The sequence below is a fragment of the Panthera onca genome, chromosome A1 (assembly GCF_046562875.1).
Source record: "Panthera onca isolate mPanOnc1 chromosome A1, mPanOnc1 haplotype 2, whole genome shotgun sequence".
Taxonomy (NCBI): domain Eukaryota; kingdom Metazoa; phylum Chordata; class Mammalia; order Carnivora; family Felidae; genus Panthera; species Panthera onca.
In genome coordinates this window covers 189,410,184-189,429,133 of record NC_138339.1, presented here as the reverse complement: position 1 = coordinate 189,429,133, position 18,950 = coordinate 189,410,184, and the positions used below count along the sequence as shown (strand labels likewise).

Genomic DNA, 18,950 nt, shown 5'->3' with positions numbered 1-18,950 from the left:
CTGCATTATAGGAAATTCAAAATATTAAGGATCATAAAAAGGGAAAAGAAGATTTCAGGCAGGGCAGAAAGAGGAAAATCTAAAATAGAATCTAGAATAGAAATCTAGAATAAGGGGATTGCTCATGTTTGACAAGGAGAGTTCAACATTGCTGAATTAAGTTCAAGAAAATGACCCATATACCCTTTTTGCTATCTTGGTCTGCTAATAACAGGATTGAAGCAGTCCTTCCATCTGTTCTGGATGTTGTCCAAGGGGCCAGTGAAGAGCACATAACAGAGACCTAAAACTGTAACTTCTTACTCAATTTTCTAGAACAATCCAAAGGAATTAAATCAAGTTTGCCCATAAGGAGAATTCTATTTCCCAGTACTAACAATAATAAAGAGTTTCTTCCACAATCAGACATTAAAAGCTTAAAATGTTATATGCAAAGCTGAAGAAGCTCAGAAACAAATCAATCCATAAGAAACTACATTTGATTCTCGAACAGTGCAGGGATTGGGACACTGAGCATACTTGAAAATTCCATACTTAAAAACTAGGGAAAGATGGGAGGTGGGGGAGGGCAGAGAACAGGGAATGCAAAAGAAGAGGTGGCTGGAGTGTTGATACAAAGCCCAGCTTAAAAGTTAAACAGTTTTTTGCCAAATTTCATTTTATTACCTTTATATACTGTGGATTATTCACATATCAACCTTGGATAGATCAAATCACTATAATGAGTGAGCAAAACCAGAGGATTCCTACTGACAGAAATTAAGGTGAAATTCCAACCTGGCATCTTGTACCTTCTAAGCAGCTATAAATGAAATACCTGTATAGTTTGGCAAGCATGGCTGCCATTGTTGGTGAGGATAGCAGAGATGGCCTGAAGTGTCCTTCCTGTTTCTCCCCAAGAAGCCACCAGACTAAAGAGACAAGCACAGGAAAGTGCTGTCAGAGACTGTCCTGTGCTGTCATTCATTCCAGTACTTCGAACAGTGATTTCCAAAAGGAGCTGGAAGAGAGCCTCTGTGAATAAAATAGAACTCAGTTATATTCATTCAACATACAGAACATTAAATGTGTATTTATTTATAACTTGCCTCATTATAAAAAAAATATTTAAGGCAGCTAGAACACTTACTTTGTATTAGTTCCTTTTTAGTTACCCTTCCCCCCACCAAAGTTAGAATATTTATATACAAAGGACCTCAGAGAACACTTAGTTCAACTCTTCACTTTTGTAAATAAATGGATCTATCCCAGGTTGTTGAAAAGAAATTTATCTTGAGGCATTCACACATTCAAGAAATATCCTCTCAAGTAATAGACTACTCACTGTACTTATTTAACCTTTCACACTGGGAAGAATTGGAGCTTCTTAAAATGTTAAGTGTCCAGAAAATTTGTTTGTGTAAAACAACAGAATACATAAAAAATACATGCTATAATTTTTTTTAATATAAAATTGTTTTACTGCTAACATAACAGCAGTTCACATTTATAAACAAGTATGTAATTCATTTTATACCCTAGAAAAACCTCCAAGTCAATAGGACAGATATCCTCCTCCTTCAATGGACAATGAAATTGAGACAGGGAGGTAAAGAGATTTTTCCAAAATGATAAAGCCATTTAGTGGCAGAGATGGTAAAGTAACACCTGAACATTTGATGGTCACCAGAAGTTTCCATGCAAAATTCCCTGAACAACTCTGTCCAAGAACTGAACCAACAGACCTGTAGGCATTTCTTCTGCAGAAGGGAAGGGATTTTGAAAATCCTTAAAGAGTGAACACTCAAGACGGAGAAAGAAACAGAATCAGAAAAAGAAAAATTGAGGAAGATGAAGAAAGGGAAAGGGAAAAGAGAGAGCAAAAGAAAGAGAAAAGAGAATTCGTGTACTGCAACTCACCAAAAACTAAAAGCCATCTGTGGTTTATTCGTTAACTCACAGAGAGCTAGCCTTCCTCTGTCCATTCCTCATCTCCCATGTATCTCATCCCTAGTAAGCCCTGTCACTTTCGCTTCCGAATTCCTCCACTTGCTCTGTCTCATGACCATCTTCCCAAACTATGCTCTCTATCAGCACCTGTTAATCAGACTACTAAAAAGTGTTCAAAAATTAGCTCCCACCTTCACTTTGGTCTTTTATATCCAAAGAGAATTTTTAAACCAAAAATCTGGTTTTCCATTTAAAATCCATTTGCTCCTTTGTTAATTTGTCCCTACTCCTCTTCCTTCTTTCCATTCTCCCTACTTTTCTTCATGTGCCTGTACATCCTTCAGTCTTTCCTTTCTTTCATTTAGCCTTCCCTTCGTGCTTCCTTCCAACTATCCTTTTCCCTCATCCTTTCATCTACCCTTTCTCCGTCTGTCCATCCTTCCTTCCATCATTATCCTTCTGCCCCTTCATCTTTTAATTACTCAGCAAATATTCACTGAATTCTTCCTGTGCATGAGAAAAGATTCTAGGTTGTGGTAGTACTTTGGCAAACAAGACTAAGAATCTATGCCATCAAAAAAAGTTAGATTCAAGTGGAAGAAAACAGAAGTGCTATAAAATTAAGAACATTTTTTTAAGCATGAGGAGATAGTGAGTGACTTTCCATTTCTCCTACAACAATACCCAGGCTCCCTTAACATGAATGAAGCTCCACATGATCTAGTCTCTGCCTCCCTCCTCACCTATGGCAAAGCCCTCCCTCCTTTCACTCTCCACATCCTAGCCAATCTTTGTTCAGTCATTCTCCTTTCTGTGTCAGACTTATAGCATGCTGTCCTTTTTGCCTAGAAACTCAGTTAACTCCTTCCTACTCATCCTTCAAATCTCCAATATCACATCTTCAAGGAGGCCTGTTATAGACTCCTAGAACTTCCTCTCCTTTCCCCCATACTATTTACCCATACCTGCAATCACACAAGCGTCCAACTGTCTGATGCTAAGTCCCATAATAACAGCAACAATGTCTGTACTGATCACCCCTGAACTATATGCTCATAGTACAGCACACAGGAGATACTATTACATTTAAGTGAATACTTAAGAACATACATTCCAACCTTCAATTGAACAGAAAGATAGATATAACAATGATTTTTTTTAACTAGACAATTTCTAAATCAAAATCCATTTGCTAAGAGAAGAAGCCTGGTGTATCATAATCATCAAGCTATCCCAACAGTGAGAGTGATATATATATATTTTCATGGATAAAATGAAAAACAAAGCATACTAATGTGATTATGCTATTAGATCAAAGGAAAAAACAGCCCGATTTCAATAGAAATTTAGTTTTAAAGAGCCAAATTACATCTTTGAGCTAATTAAGCCATTTCAAATAAGAAATATAAAGTGATGTTAAATCCCTCAATATAAAAATAAGTCAAAACAGGGAAGAGATAGGAAGCAAACACTGAAAGGATAAAAGAGAAACCAAAGAATTATAGCAGCATTTGAAACTGTTAACAAGAAAATAAAAACAAACAAATTAATCAGGTGAAAGTTTTAATAGAAGATGATTAAGCTGAAGCACACATTATAATTTCAAAAACAGTATTAAGAACAAGATCTATTTTGAAAAGCATAAAGGAAAGGGAGTATTTATACATAGACTAGATACTAAACAAGGTATATGACAACTAATAAAAGATAACTGAATGGCAGAGGATCTAGGAAAAAGAAATGACTAGCATGCTGTTCAAAGTAATAAATAGGATGTGTAGGTTTTAGTGGATATTTTAAATATTTCAATTATTTGTTAATTGACAAACTAGAGCTAAGAACAGCAAAATATCCTTAAATATAATCAATTAAATAAATAAAAAGCTTTGGTAAGATGCTGTGATGCCAAGTAATGCATCACAATAGTAATACGATCACTTGTGTTACCATAACAGTAATCAACAAGGTGCCTGCTTCTTACCATATGACAGCTTTTATTTAGTAGTAGTGTTTAATAACATGGGGTGGGGGAGGGTATTGTGTTTTTTAAATCCTCAGCTTGTTTTCATGGCAAGCACTCTCCTCCCTGACTAAACAAAAAAAAAAAAAAAAAAAAAAAAAAAAAATCCAACACAAAAACTAATCACCATGTGACACCACCACCCCCCACAGCCAAACAAACAAACAACCACCAAAACAAAACCTGTATGATCTGTAATTAGGTTCTCACATGTGCGTCTAATAAACACCAAATAGCCAAGTAGAAAAAAAAAATCAAACTCTAGTCCAGACCAGCAGTGCGGTCCTCAGATGAGCAGTACTGGCAACATCACCCAGAAATTTACTCTAAATGCAAATTCTTGGGCCCCATGCCAAATCTACTGAATCAGAAACTCTGCGGGTAGGGCCCATATGATTCTGATATGAACTAATGCTTGAGATTTAGAAAAATCTAGACTTTCAAGGCCCATGGTTAGCATCAGAAAAAATCAATTAGCCAATTTCAAACTTATGCCTCCATCTCTATTTCTATTCCTCAAGAGCTCCTAACTCCTTTATGTGTTCAACCTGCATCAATAGCAAGAAAGGCATGTGTTCATAAAATTCAAATACACTTTACAAAAAGCAAACACATTTACTTAATGGAAGTTGCTACTAATTCAAAAGCATTATCTATAACAAAAATTAATTTTTATTTATAATGAATACAAAAGAAATGCCCTGTTTGGAAAGTAATTGTGCTGTCTGGGGTTGGTAGCATTTGTTCACTTTCTTCCCACTTTTTTAACTATCCAGAATAATATATAAAGTTAGAGAAAGTCAATGTTAGCTATTTCGGCCAAAGGTTTAACAAGAACGATTTAAGTTAGTAGTGACTTATAAGGCTTGGATTATTTCTGCGTTCCAAGGATTTATGTTTTGCTTTTTTCCCCATCATCACAATAATCAAGAAATGTCTGTGTGTGAACTAAAACTCTAAAACTGGAACTCCAGTAGAACATAGCAAAATACCTTAAAATTTATACCCTTGCTGTTTCAATACATTAAAAAAAAAAAAAAAACAACTGCATTACAGGCTGCTGTACACGCTTCGTAAGAGAAGCTATTTACATTCAAAGACTTCATTCAATGCCCAGGGCTCTCACCTAGGACCTCTGGGGGCTCTGACTGGAGGCCTTCCGGCTGCTGACCCTGAAGCACGTTAAGCAGGGCCTGTAGACTCCTCAGACACAGGGATGGATGAGAAAATCTCGTCTCCTTGATCAATTCAAAAACTTCACAAAGTCCAACCTCAATGATCTGTTTAAGATGAAAAAAAAAAAAAAAAATATATATATATATATATATTATAACAGGTAAACTAATAACACTTTCCAGGCAGTTTCACCAGTACAGCTTATTGCCACAGCAAATGATTAATGCTGCAATATTTACTAGGCTAAAACAAAACAAAACAAAACAAAAAAACACATAAAAAAGCAAAACACAACCACCCATGGCATTTAATTCCAAGATACAGAAAACCATCTAGTTACATGAAAGGGTTAAAAAATTATGGCACTATTTTATTTGAGAGAGAGAGAGGACATAAACAGGGGAGAGGGACAGAGGGAGAGAGACAGAATCATAAGCAGGTTCCACACTCATCTCGCAACCCTGGGATGATGACCTGGGCCAGAATCAAGAGTCAGAAGCTCAACCGACTGAGCCACCTAGGCGCCCTACAATGGCAGTATTTTAAAAGTATTTATAGCACAAGGAAGCCATAATAAAATATAATAAAAATTTTAACAATGAAGTAGATACTAGGTTACATTCACTCAGAAAAAATAAACTCTATTAATTTAAAAGTTCATTTGGACTCAAGTACAAATCAGCATTCTTTTGTTAAAAGTCATGTTACTTGTTACTTATGAGCAGGAAAAAAGTCAATATAACTCATACAATGCAGAGATTTAAAAAGGAGCGTTTCGTCTTAGCCATTCCTATAATGGTACAATCACAATATTACTGTTTACTGATGTGTCCCCTCTTCTTATAGGGTTTAATCACCAAAAAACCTGCCTATCAAAAAGATCACTGCTATTTTTACCTTCATTATCTTATCATTCCTGATCAGAACCAAATCTGACTCAGTCCATATCTAGCAAAAGATACATCTGTAACTAAAGATTGACAGAGAAGTGTGATGAGCATAAATGTTTCTTAAACCCTTATTTTGTGCAACTCACTATAGGAGATATGAAGATACACATCACAACAGCCCCTGTCCTCTAAGAATTTATTCTCTAACAGGGTAAATGAGCCTTGTACATGACTCTTATCCAGTAGAGACCTCTGTTATACCATTTATTATAGTATAGCTGACCTTTTTTGTTTCCTTTTTCCTGTGGTCTCCTTATAGACAAGGAGCATGCCTGAGCTGGCTTAATATGTCCTGTGGCTAACCCAGTGCCTAGCACATGATAGGCATATAATAAATATTTAATTACTCTCCGTTGTGTGCTAAAAACCACTGCAAATCAGAAATAGATTTTCCAGACAATGGTCAAATCAGTTGCAGGCAAGTCACTTGCAGTTCTGATTATCATTTGCAAGGTTTCTGAAGAATACAGACATGACTGAAAAGTTAAACTAGTAGGACTGTCTTTAGAGAAGTTATCTAAAATACTAGCGGACTTAATTATAGCCAAGATTACAGAGGTGGCCTGTATAGAGTTTCAATTGATTAAATGCACTAAGCAGTGAAAATTTTCCAGTTGATATAGTTTCTTTTCCTGAAACACACTAGAAAGTAAAAACATGCTGTTCAAGATTTCTATCTGCTTATGCACTTACAGGAAATGAATCTGAACTCAAAGATCTCCTAAGCACAAAATATAGGGCTCTGTTCTGAGGCCAATGGGAAACTACTCTACCCTTTCAGTCTTCAAAAATGCTTATTCTACTGCTACCAATCATGACTTTTCAAAGTTCAAAGGAGACTCTTCACAGATAACATTTTTAGCTACGGTTTATTTATATAAGATTCCTATGGTAACAGAGAAAGTACTGAACCTTACCAAAAAAGAGTGAGGCTACTTACTGAACAAGTTCCTGAGCTGTCTCTCTGGTAAGTTCAGGGCATCATAACAAATATATTAAAATAGGCAACTCAGATATGCTGCTTAGGAACAGAGCACTAGCTGGTTTTGGTAAGCCCATAAAATGTTAGCCAAATGATCAGGAAAGAGAAATTACCCACCTATCTAGGTTAACCACTATAGATTCTCATCTGCACCTTACTTCATAAAAAAATTTTTTAATAAGGGGGAAAATTAATTTGTTTCCAGAATATTGATATGTTTTCAAAATACAATAAAATAAAAATCAACTTCAAGTTTTCCAATCATATTTAGCTTTGAATTATTGAGCAGAGGAATAAAAGTTGTTGTGAAATAAGTTTGTTTGTGTTTGTTTTTGAGGTTTGGCTGAGAACATTTTATCATACGTATGAACTCTGAAATTATACTTTACACACTGAATCCTGTCTTACAGTCACTGAGAACATACTGTACTTTCTCCCCACTCAATATTGGGAAGGAAGAGTATAAGGAAAAAATATATAGCACAGCAAATATAGTATGATTTCATTTGTGCAGAAATAATATACTTTTAATGTATATATATATAAATGTTTATAGTGGGTATGTTTTGGTTAATAGGAATTTAAGAGGGATTTCTAATTTTTAATTTCTATTTCCTCTTTGTAAAAATGTTCTGCATTTTTCAAACTATCTACAATATATACTGCCTTTATAATTAGCAACATAAATAAATGTGACTTTTAAACAGAGTAGTTGATTATAGTAATTAAATACACTAAGCTTCGGTACTTTCAATGAAAAACCATAACTACCCAACACACAGTCTTCCACTTCTCTTCCGAAAATAACCTTTTATATTCACTAAATAAATTTACTGAATTTTCCCTTTACAGCTACTTTCAAATAATTAAATCCTGAAGGCTCTCTATTACACTTAAAGGAACACAAAACCCAAATAACTATCTGATACAGCCAGTCCAATGTCACTGCTGAGAAAAGTGAGATAAAAACATGCTTGGCCAAAGAAAAATAACATAATGAGTCTTTCAAGGTTTTATTTTGCTCTCGTCAAATCATATATTTCCAAAAGTGATTTTATTATTTCACTAGCAAGTATGAGCATAAAAGTTTAGTTACATCACATTTAGATTAATAATTTTTTAATAAATTTTACCTTGTTCTATTAAAAAGTCCTAGAGGAAAGGGATGGGAGGGGCAAAACAGGTGAGGAGGATTAACAAGTACAAACTTCCAGTTATAAATAAGTAAGTCCTGAAGATGAAAAGTACAGCCTAGGAAATATCACCAATAATACTGTAATAAATGTTGTGTGGTGACAGATGGTGACTACATTTATCATGGTGAACATTTCAAAATATACAGAATTACTGAATTACTATGTCAGACACCTGAAACCAGTACAACACTGTACGTCAACTATACAGTAATGATTTTTTAAAAAGTCCTAGAATCTATTCTAATACTTCCAGAATCCATTTGAAAAAAATTCAAGAGGAAATCAAAAGTAGGTTTATATATTACCACCGAGGGAAGTACACTGCTTTCCAAAATTTTTTATATAAAGCAAATATTTGGTAGATATGACATTTACAAATAATGAAAAGGGAGCAAAAGGAAGAGTGGAAGAAGAGCAGCAGCAGAGGAGGAGGAGGACAAAAAGAAGAGGAAGAATTCTGCTTCTCAAAAGGTCTGGGTGTGAGATGTCTAAGCAGTATCCTCTAACATACAAATTTATCTATGACTATTACCATCTTCTTCCCTTCTCTTTACACCCAAAAGTGTTCTCACAACTTTTCAAAACTAACAATTTTTTTCTTTACATTTATGTATTTTTGAGAGAGAGAGAGACAGAGCACGAGTGGGGGAGGGGCAGAGAGCGAAAGAAACAGAATTTGAAGCAGGCTCCAGGCTCTGAGCTGTCAGCATAGAGCCCAACGTGGGGCTCAAACTCACAAACCGTGAGACCATGACCTGAGCCGAAGTCGGACGCTTAACCGACTAAGCCACCCAGGAGCCACTGAAACTAACAATTTTTAAGTGATGCTCTTGATCCCACCCCCATCCTATCTCTAACAGAATTTTATTTTACCTTCCCCCACACTGTGACAGTCCCCAAGTCTCTATTTTTAGCTGGGACCTTTCTTTGGAACTTCAGCCCTATATAGTATACACAGGACACCTCACAGGTACCTCAAACTCAGTAAAGAGAACTAAACATCATCATCATCCCAACAAAGCACTGCTTCTTCTCCAGTTCCCCCTCTTGGAGTAAATGACATTGCCACCAGAAACTTCAGAAGTATGTTTCGATTCCACTTTCTCTTTCAGCCTTCATAATCAACTAATTACCAATTCTGTCAATTCTGCTTCCTTAACATTTCCTGTAACCCAAACACCACCACTAGCAACCTTCAGTAACGCTTCCGGGACAAATGCAATAGCTGCCTAACTGATCCCTCTGCTCTAAACTTACCACCCTCTATGGTTTGTCTTACTAGCACCCAAGTAATTTTACTAAAATACAAGTCTGATCAAACTCTTTTGCTTAAAATCTTCAGTATTTCCAAATCACAAGACAAAATCTGAAAGTGGGTGCATGACACAGAAGGCCCTTCACAATCTAGTTCCTGCTCTCAGCCTCTTGCCCTATTCAGCTATTCCACTCTAGCTAAAAACAGATCACGTGTACTTTTGTAATGGTGCTGTTCCCTCCGCCTGTAAGTGCATCTACAGTCAGTGCTGCATCCGTACCCACGGTGTTCCACTACACCCAGCATGCCCTAGTAATCCTTAAGTCACTAGACATGTCTGGTATCCCCTACCAGACATAACTTTCTTGAGGGTAGGGACCATGTCTCATCATTATTTTGTTCCCAGGGCCTAATATACTGCTTGCTATAACTCAAAAAGAATTTAAAAGCAAAAAAACTTAAGAAGTAAATAAGTAAGTCTATGTAAGTCTATATCTTTTAACAAAATACATGGCATGATGAGCCTCAAATAAGACTGGGAAGTATGAATCCCAACAATAACAACTAAAAATTATGCAGTTATAGGGACACCCAGGTGGCTCAGTCAGTTAAACATCCAACTCTTGATTTTGGCTCAGGTCATAATCTCACAGTGAGCCCTGTGTTGGACTCCATGCTCAGTATGGAGCCTGCTTAGGAAAGATTCTCTCTCTACCTCTCTCTCTTTCTCTCTCTGCACCTTCCTTGTGCTCTTGCTCTCTCTCTCAAAAAAAAAAAAAAAAAAAAACAAACCAAAAATCAAAAACCAAAAAAACTATGTAGTTATAAAGCATGGAACACTATAGGGAATCTGGAAGTCAGATAGTGAAAGATGGTTTGAGGTGGGTAAAAACTGTGTTTTAGGTAAAAACCTTAACATGAAGCATTTAGGTGGGGGTAAGAAAGTCCCCCTTTTTTTAAAATGTTTACTTATTTTTGAGAGAGAGAATGTGTGTGTGTGCAAGTGGTGGAGGGGCAGAGAGAGATGGGAGAGACAGAATCTGAAGCAGGCTCCAGGTTCCAAGCTGTCAGCACAGAGCCCGATATGGGGCTCAAACCCATGAACCGTGAGATCATGACCTGAGCAAAAGTCGGATGCTTAACTGACTGAATCACCCAGGTGTCCCAAGTCGTTTTTAAAATATCAATGACTGGAGTGCCTACGTGGCTCAGTCAGTTAGGCGTCCAGCTATTGATTTGGGTTCAGGTCATCATCTCATGGTTTGTGAGTTCAAGCTCTGTGTCTCTGCACTATCAGTGCAGAGCCTGCTTGGGATTCATTCTCTCTCTCTCTCTCTCTCTCTCTCTCTTTCTCTCTCTCAAAATAAATAAACTTTACAAAATATCAATGATTGCTGACCTACAAAAAAACAAAAAGCAAAGAAAACCCTGACAAGTAAAATCTACACAATAATCAAATGCAATTTAACTTTTAAAATTCAAATAGGAGGGACGACTGTGTGGCTCAGTCAGTTAAGTGTCTGACTTCAGCTCAGGTCATGACCTCGTGGTTTGGGAGTTGGAGACCCGAGTCAGGCTCTGTGCTGACAGCTCAGAGCCTGAAGCCTGCTTCAGATTCTGTGTCTCCCTCTCTCTCTCTGCCCCTCTCCTACTCACGCTCTGTCTCTGTCTCTCTCAAAAATAAATAAACATTAAAAAAAAAATTCAAATAGAAAATTAAATTGCATCAAAATGATACTTTAACAACAAATAAAAGCTGTCTTAATTATGTGAGAGAAGAGCAGTGGGAGAGGAAAAAAACTCAGTGAAAAGAAGGAAAGCAACAGCCACACATGTAGGCAAGAAGAACAAGAGAGGAACAATTGCAAAGAAAAGGAAGGAACTGATGTAGAAGAGTAGCATCTGGAGCAGAAGGGTCAAAGGAAAAGAAAAATGCTAACGTTTCTCACCTGCCCTTAAATTCTCATCTCCTCAAGTCCTACAGGCCTCATTTCTTCTGTGTCGGTCCTTCATGGCATGCAAATGGCTGCCAAAAACATCACCTGGAAGTTTCATTCCCCACCCACGCCCTAACCCACAGCATTTTGAATGCCTCTGCATAAAGGCATCTCAGCACTTCTTCCCCTCTCATTGGTCACATGATCTCACTGACTTTCCAGAAGTTTATTTCCTTGGACATAAAGTATTTATTAATAAATTGAGGAGTTCCTTGAAAAGCAACTCAAATTCATTTGCACCTACACAATTTCTTGTTTTCACCTAACCTGATACTTACAACTATACCTATAATTTACTCACACACTTGTATTTGACATTTGTTAACTCACTGCATCTTCACTACAACCCTGTGAGGTATATATTATCTCCATTTCATAGATGACAAAATGGAGGCACAGATAAGTCAAATAACTTCCCCAGCATTACACAGTTATTTTTAAGGGTGAGTATTTGAACGCAGGCAGTTTGACTCCACTGCCCAGGTTCTTAATCACTATACCCGGTTTCCTGATGTGTCAGTACTTGATGGAAAACTCTTTACCTAGAGGAGCTTACACAGAAAAGATAAGCTTATTTGTTTTAAGAAGAAGAAAGGAGCCAATAGAGAAGTTATACTTAAGGACACTGGAGAGAAACGGGCTAAAGGAAGAAGAGTCCCAAGAAGAACACTTAAAGATGGTTGACTAAAAGGCTGAGGAAGTTCACAAAACTTCTCTTACTCTATGAAACAGGAAGCAAGCCATCTGCTGAGAATAAGGTGAGAAGAATGTAACAGTACTGATTAAGGGCTGTGGTGCACTTAGGAATAGCCACCATGAAATATGGCAAAATATTTGCATGATATTTGCATGATAGCTCCTGTGTGTATGTATAAAAGTTTTTAAGGCATAGCTTTAAGGTATCAGTTTAGTAAAAACATTGGCATGATAGCTCCTGTGTGTATGTATAAAAAAGTTTTTAAGGCACAGCTTTAAGGTATCAGTTTAGTAAAAAGGCAACATACTGAACCATTTTATGATAAAGGAAATCATTTAAAAATGTTTACATTTAGAAAAAGGCAATATACATATAAATCATTTATGATAGATACCCCTTTAAAAATATGTCTATATTGTCACTATTCTTTTGTTAGAAATACTAACTATACCTACAATGTAGAAAAAATACCATATATACAATAACATTACAGTCTTGAAATACACTAACACTTAAATAGAAGAGAGTACCTTAAGAATAGTTTGTTCTACTATAGTACATGCTTCTTTAACACCAATTAGCTTACATGTCTCTGGTAAATAAGGGAGTGATATCAGAACAATGTAGAAGTTTTGTTGCTTCATATGTAATTTTTTCCTAGGCAAGGAGAGCCAAAATAGCAAGAGTACAATCATAACCTAAGGAAGAAAAGGCAAAAAGCTCTCAACTCAGCAGCTGCACAGCCAGGAGCCCTCCTAGTTCTATTTGAAGAAAAACAAAAATGCATACCTGTACCCAAGGCTCCCTCCCCAGAAGGAAGCACCCCCAGCTTACTATGGCTCTCGGCTGGTGGTAGTTTGCAGTTCTGCTTACGCCCACCTTAATGGCAGCCCACTGGCTCAGAGCTCCACTTCTAGCTGCAATGGCTCAGTGCTTACAAGCCTCCATTTCCACTCTACTGCTTTTGTACATTTTTAAAAGCCCCTGATCTTTCTTCCTGGGCTGTCAGGTATTCTCCACTGGGTTACCAATTATTGATTTTGTTAGCACTCCAGTTATAAAGATGCATAGAGTTTTCCTGGTCTGCCCCAAACCTATTTTTACCCATCAGCCCTATTACTTTTGAGTGCACAATTTTATTAAAAAACAAGGTATTTTAGCAATGCAAATATATGTACTATAGCCCAAACACCTGTGGTTATCCATCCAAGTGGAATTTAGTGACTTACCTTTGGAAGCTTGATAGGGGGCTCTTTGGATTCCTCCTCTTCATCACTATCTGATTCTCCACTCTGCACAGAGTTCTTAGATGCAGCTGCCAATGATGTTTCCTTTTTCTGCCATTCCAGAACGCAATGGCGTACATTGCAATAAATATTGAAAGCAGAAGGATTGCTATGTAATTTGATATCTGGTATGATTACCGTATTCTCCAAGTTTTCAGACTGAAATAGAAGATATAATATTTCAATTCTATATTCCTTCGCATCATCACCAATTCTCATTTTATATAAAAGATTAAAGATTAGAAATGCTGGATAACTTGTATAAGTCAAATAAGTGACATAGCAAGACAATCTAAGTCTACTGATTCAACTTATAGTAAGTACCCTTTCTTCTACACTTTACTACTCTCTAAGTAACACAGCAATAACCCAACTGACAAGGGCTGGAGAATGGCAAAAAGACTAATAGGAATACCTTTTTATTCCATGATAGGAATAAAACCAACAAAGTGTAACTGTTGAGTATCACAGAATATTAATTTTGTGCTCTTCTAAGGAACATCAGATGTATTAGAGTCTCGATGACCTAGTACAAACGTTGAATTACATTTTGATAGCTTTAAAAGTACATTTAGGGACTTAAACAGAAATCAGAACTAAAAACCAAACAAACTTTAATTTTAGTCAATTCTTCCAATTTCATTCTAATTTAAATAGTAGTAATGTTAAGAAATTAGATTTCTGGGGGTGCCTGGGTGGCTCAGTCGGTAAGCGTTCCACTTCCGTTCAGGTCATGATCTCACGGTTCATGAGTTCGAGCCTCGCATCAGGCTCTGTGCTGACAGCTCAGAGCCTGGAGCCTGCTTCAGATTCTGTGTCTCCCTCTCTCTCTCTCTCCTCCTCCCCCACTCACACACTCTCTCTCTCTCTCTCAAAAATAAACATTAAAAAAATTAAAAAAAGAAAAGAAATTAGATTTCTGTAGATTATGGATATATGCTTTCCTGAAGATCTCCTAGCTATCAATCTTGATAAATAATAAAAATCACATGCTTGGTAATTTGTTAGAACTTAGTCAGTTTCTGTTCTGACCCAGCATTTTAGTCAGCAAGCCACAATCACACTTTTGAGAACAACATTTACACTATAAATATACAGAACTGGTTTAAGATATTCTATTAATGCAAGTTCCAAAAATTGGAGTATATCCAAGAAGTATCCAAGATAAATAAGATGACACCTCAAGTACCAAAAACACTTGGTTTCAAAATTCTATCCTTCTTCCATAAATAATTAGGGAAAAAGTGTAATACTCCTTGTTAGAAAAAATATGTACTGAAGTTAATTGATAAATAATGTGTAAGTATGTATTCCAGACACACTAAAAAACAAGCAATTATTAGCAATCCAAATCTAAGAACATATGAAAAAGGTAATGCATGATGATCAACCAAAAAACCGGCTGGTAACAACACTGGAAAAGTAATTAGTAATTCCTCATACTAACAAAAATAAGAAGAGAAGAAAACAGATGATATCCTAAATAAACATGGAAAAAGCATCTGACACAAATCAAACACCTATTCATGATAAAAAGTGTATGTAAACTAGGAATAAAAGAAAATTTCTAAAAATGGATAAAGGGTATCTATGAAATACCCACCGCTAACATAGTAAAAGACTAAATTCCTGTACCCTAAGATGCAAACAAGAAAAAGATATCTATTCTCAGCAATATGATTCAACATTATACTAGATATGCTAGTGTGATAAGCCAAGAAATAGAAATACAAATTATAGTTAGAAAGGAAAATATCTACTAGAAAACAAACGTCTTCATTTCCAGAAGACATGGAGAGATTCTTAAGACATCTGCAAAAAAAGCCACTAGAAATAATGTGTGGATTTAGCAAAGTCACAGGATACCAGATCGATATTTTAAATAAGAAAGAGTTAATGTATCTACATACTAGGAATGAACAACTGGAATACGTAATTAAAAAAAAATAATAGCATTAAAGTTACAGACTGGGAGAAAGTATCTGCAAAACATATACCTGACAAAAAACTATCATGCAGAATATATAAAGAATTTTCAAAACTCAACAGTAAAAAACAAACAAATCAGCCATTCAATTTAGAAAACGGGCAAAAGACATGAACAGGCATGTCACCAAAGAAGATTCACGGAAGGCAAACAAGTTCACTATAGTGACCCATTAGGAAAATGCAAATTAAAACAAAATGAGAAAATGCACAAACCTATCAAACTGGCTAGAATAAAACATAATGACAACATCAAATGCTAGTGAAGATGTGGAGAAAATCTCTTATACATTGTTAATCGGAAAGTAAAATGATACAGCCACTCTGGAAAAATGTATGGCAGTTTCCCACAAAATTAAATATGTATTTACAGTACAATCCAGCAATTGCATTGTTGGGCATTTATACCAAAGAAATAAAAACTTATGTTCATTCAAAAACCAGCATGTGAATATTCATACGAGTTTTATTCAAAATAACCCAAAACAAGAAACGCAGATGTCCTTTAATGGGTGAATGGTTACACAAACTATGATGTAATCTTTACCATGGAATACTTACTCAGCAATAAAAAGGTACAAACATGATATATGCAAAGACCTGCATAAATGTCAAGGGAATTATGCTGAGTGACAACAGCCAGTTCCTATGATTAAATGTATATATCATTCCTTAAATGACAAAATTATAGAAATAGAGAACAGATTGGTGATTGTCAGAGGTTAGGGAGAGGGTGAGTGCAGGGGAATGTCTGTGGCTATATAGGAGTAGCAAAAACAATCCTTGTGATGGAACTCTTCTATATATTGACTGTGGTAATGGTCCACAGATCCACACATGTGACAAAATTGCATAGAACTAAATATATATACACATACACAAATAAGTACATGTAAAACTGGTGAAATCTGAATAAGATCAGTAGGTTGGATCAATATCGATTTCCTGGTTCTGATATTTACTATACTTATGCAATACCTTAGCAACTTGGGAAAATGAGTGATGGGTATACAGGATCTCTGTATTACTTTTTACAACTGCATTATTATAATCATCTCAAAATTTAAAAAAAATGAAATTAACAGCAGTTAAATTTAATAAAATTATGTGCAAGCTCTGTACACTGAAAACCAAAGTAACACTGCTGGGAGTAATTAAAAAAAACTTAAGTAAAGAGAATAGAAATAAACTATATTCATTAATAGAAGATTCAGTATCATTAAAATGGCAACTCTTCCTCAAATCCACAAATTCAATACAACCTCAATAAAAATTCCAGAGACTTTTAAAAACAGAATTGACAAGCTGATTCTAAAATTTAAACAGAAATGTAAAAGACCTAAGTAACTAAAGCAACTTTTTAAAAAGACCGAAGTTGGAAGACATATGACGTGAATTCAAAACTACTGTAAAGAAGACAGTATGGTATTGGTATAAAGACAGATATTTAGATCAAGTAAACAAAAAAATTGCAGAAATAGGTTCAAACAAAAATGGTCAACTGAATTTTTACAAAGATACCAAGACAATTAATAGAAAAAGATAAGTTTTTTTAAAACTGATGCCAATTAACTGAATACCAATACAAGAAAAAAATGAACATCAACCTTATTTCATACCATACACAAAAATTAACTGGAAATGTATCACAAACCTAAGTATAGCATCTAAAACTATAAAATCTCTATAAGAAAATATAGAAAAAAATCTATGTGGCAGCACCTGGGTGGCGCAGTCAGTTAAGTGTCTGGCTCTTGATTTCGGCTCAGGTCATGATCTCGCTGTTTGAGTTTGAGACCCACATCAGGCTCTGTGCTGACAGTGCAGACCCTGCGTGGGATTCTCTGTCTCTCCCTCTCTCTCTGTCCCTCCCCTGCTTGCCCACGCATCCTCTCTCAAAATAAATAAATAAACTAAAAACAAAACAAAACAAAACAAAATCTATGTGACCTTGGGACAAAGATTTCTTAGAATACAAAATACATGAATCATATATATAAAAATCAATACATGTATAAAACTTCAAAACTTTTGTTCTTCTAAAGCACTATATAAAAAAAAAGAAAAGCAAGCCACAGAACAGGACGAATTGTTTGTGATACAGATATCTGACAAAGGACTTGTATCTAGAATACATGAAGAACTCTGACAATTCCATAATAAGACAGAAAGAAAGAAAGAAAGAAAGAAAGAAAGAAAGAAAGAAAGAAAGAAAGACAAAGGAGGCAATGGGGAGCCTGGTTGGCTTAGTTGGTTAAACGTATGACTCTTGATTTCAGCTCAGGCCATGATCTCATGCTTCATGAGACAGAGCCCTGTGTCAGGCTCTGCGCTGATGACATAGAAACTGTTTAGGATTCTCTGTCTCCCGCTCTCTGCCCATCCCCTGCTCATTCTCTCTCTCTCAGAATAAATAAACTTAAAAAAAAAAAAGGATGAAAGATATGAAAGACATTTCACAATAAAAGGATATGAATAGCCAAAAGCATATGAAAAGATGTTCACATTATTAGTCATTAGAAAAAAGCAAGCTAAAACCACAGTGAAATACCCCTATATACTTAGAATGACTAAAATTTTAAAAGCCTAACAGTACCATGCATTTGCAAAGATGTAAGACAAGTGGATTTCTCATATACTGCTGGTGGAAGAATAAAATGCAATAATCATTTTGAAAAATAGCTTGAACAGTTTCTTAACAGGTTAAACATTCATCTACCATGCCACCCACAAGGAAAGAGTTTACAATGCAGGTATGATTAATTAGTCCTTGTATTTTCCCAAGGGAACCAGGACTGATTGTTGGCCAATCCTTAGGAATGTGGTCTTTAGAGTTTTCTTTATGTTGGTTATTGATGATTTTGTAATATACACTAGAGCAATGGACTTTGCCTACTGGCTTGTCTAATTGCTTTGCACAAACATCAAGACTGATGATGTATGCCTGAGTTTCATGTACCATGGCTGGCTGCACAGCAGGACATGTCTATGTGTGAACCAGATCCCTCATAAAAGTCTCAGATCCTAAGATTGGAATGGGGTTTCCTGGGCAGAAACATTCCATACATATCCTTATAGTTCACTGCCATAAAGAAAGCATGCCCTATGTGCTCAGACAAGGGAGGACTAGAAAACCTATGCCTTAAGTCCCTATATACCACTAATACATTTCTTTTTGCTGCTACCTATCTCTACCTTTGGTTGTAATAAATCTTAACCATTAGTATAAGCTGCTTTTGATACTTATGAGTCTCCTGGCAAATCATAGAAGGAAACACCACCTACTCATTCTACTTCCAGGTATTTATCCCTCAAGAAACCAAACCAAAACAAAACAAACAAAAACATATATCTGCACAAAGACTAGTACACAAATATACAAAGCAGGTTCATTTGTGATAGCCAAAAACTGGAAACCTCAAACTGTCCATCAATAGGTGAAAAAAAAAAAAAAAAAGAATTAACTGTTAATATAT

The 18,950-nt window shown here is 35.8% G+C and overlaps 1 protein-coding gene across 13 annotated transcripts in view; it reads right to left on the bottom strand.

Moving 5' to 3' along the window:
- MYCBP2 (MYC binding protein 2) overlaps positions 1 to 18,950 on the bottom strand; it is a 282,639-nt gene that overhangs the window by 228,368 nt on the left and 35,321 nt on the right. For all 13 annotated transcript variants that reach the window (XM_078432585.2, XM_078432586.2, XM_060636897.3 and 10 more), the window contains exons 3-5: positions 13,432 to 13,647; positions 5,076 to 5,229; positions 818 to 1,014 (exon numbers count right to left, since the gene is read on the bottom strand). In XM_078432585.2, coding sequence (XP_078288711.1) covers positions 818 to 1,014; positions 5,076 to 5,229; positions 13,432 to 13,647 — 567 coding nt within the window. The remainder of the gene's footprint in view (positions 1 to 817; positions 1,015 to 5,075; positions 5,230 to 13,431; positions 13,648 to 18,950) is intronic.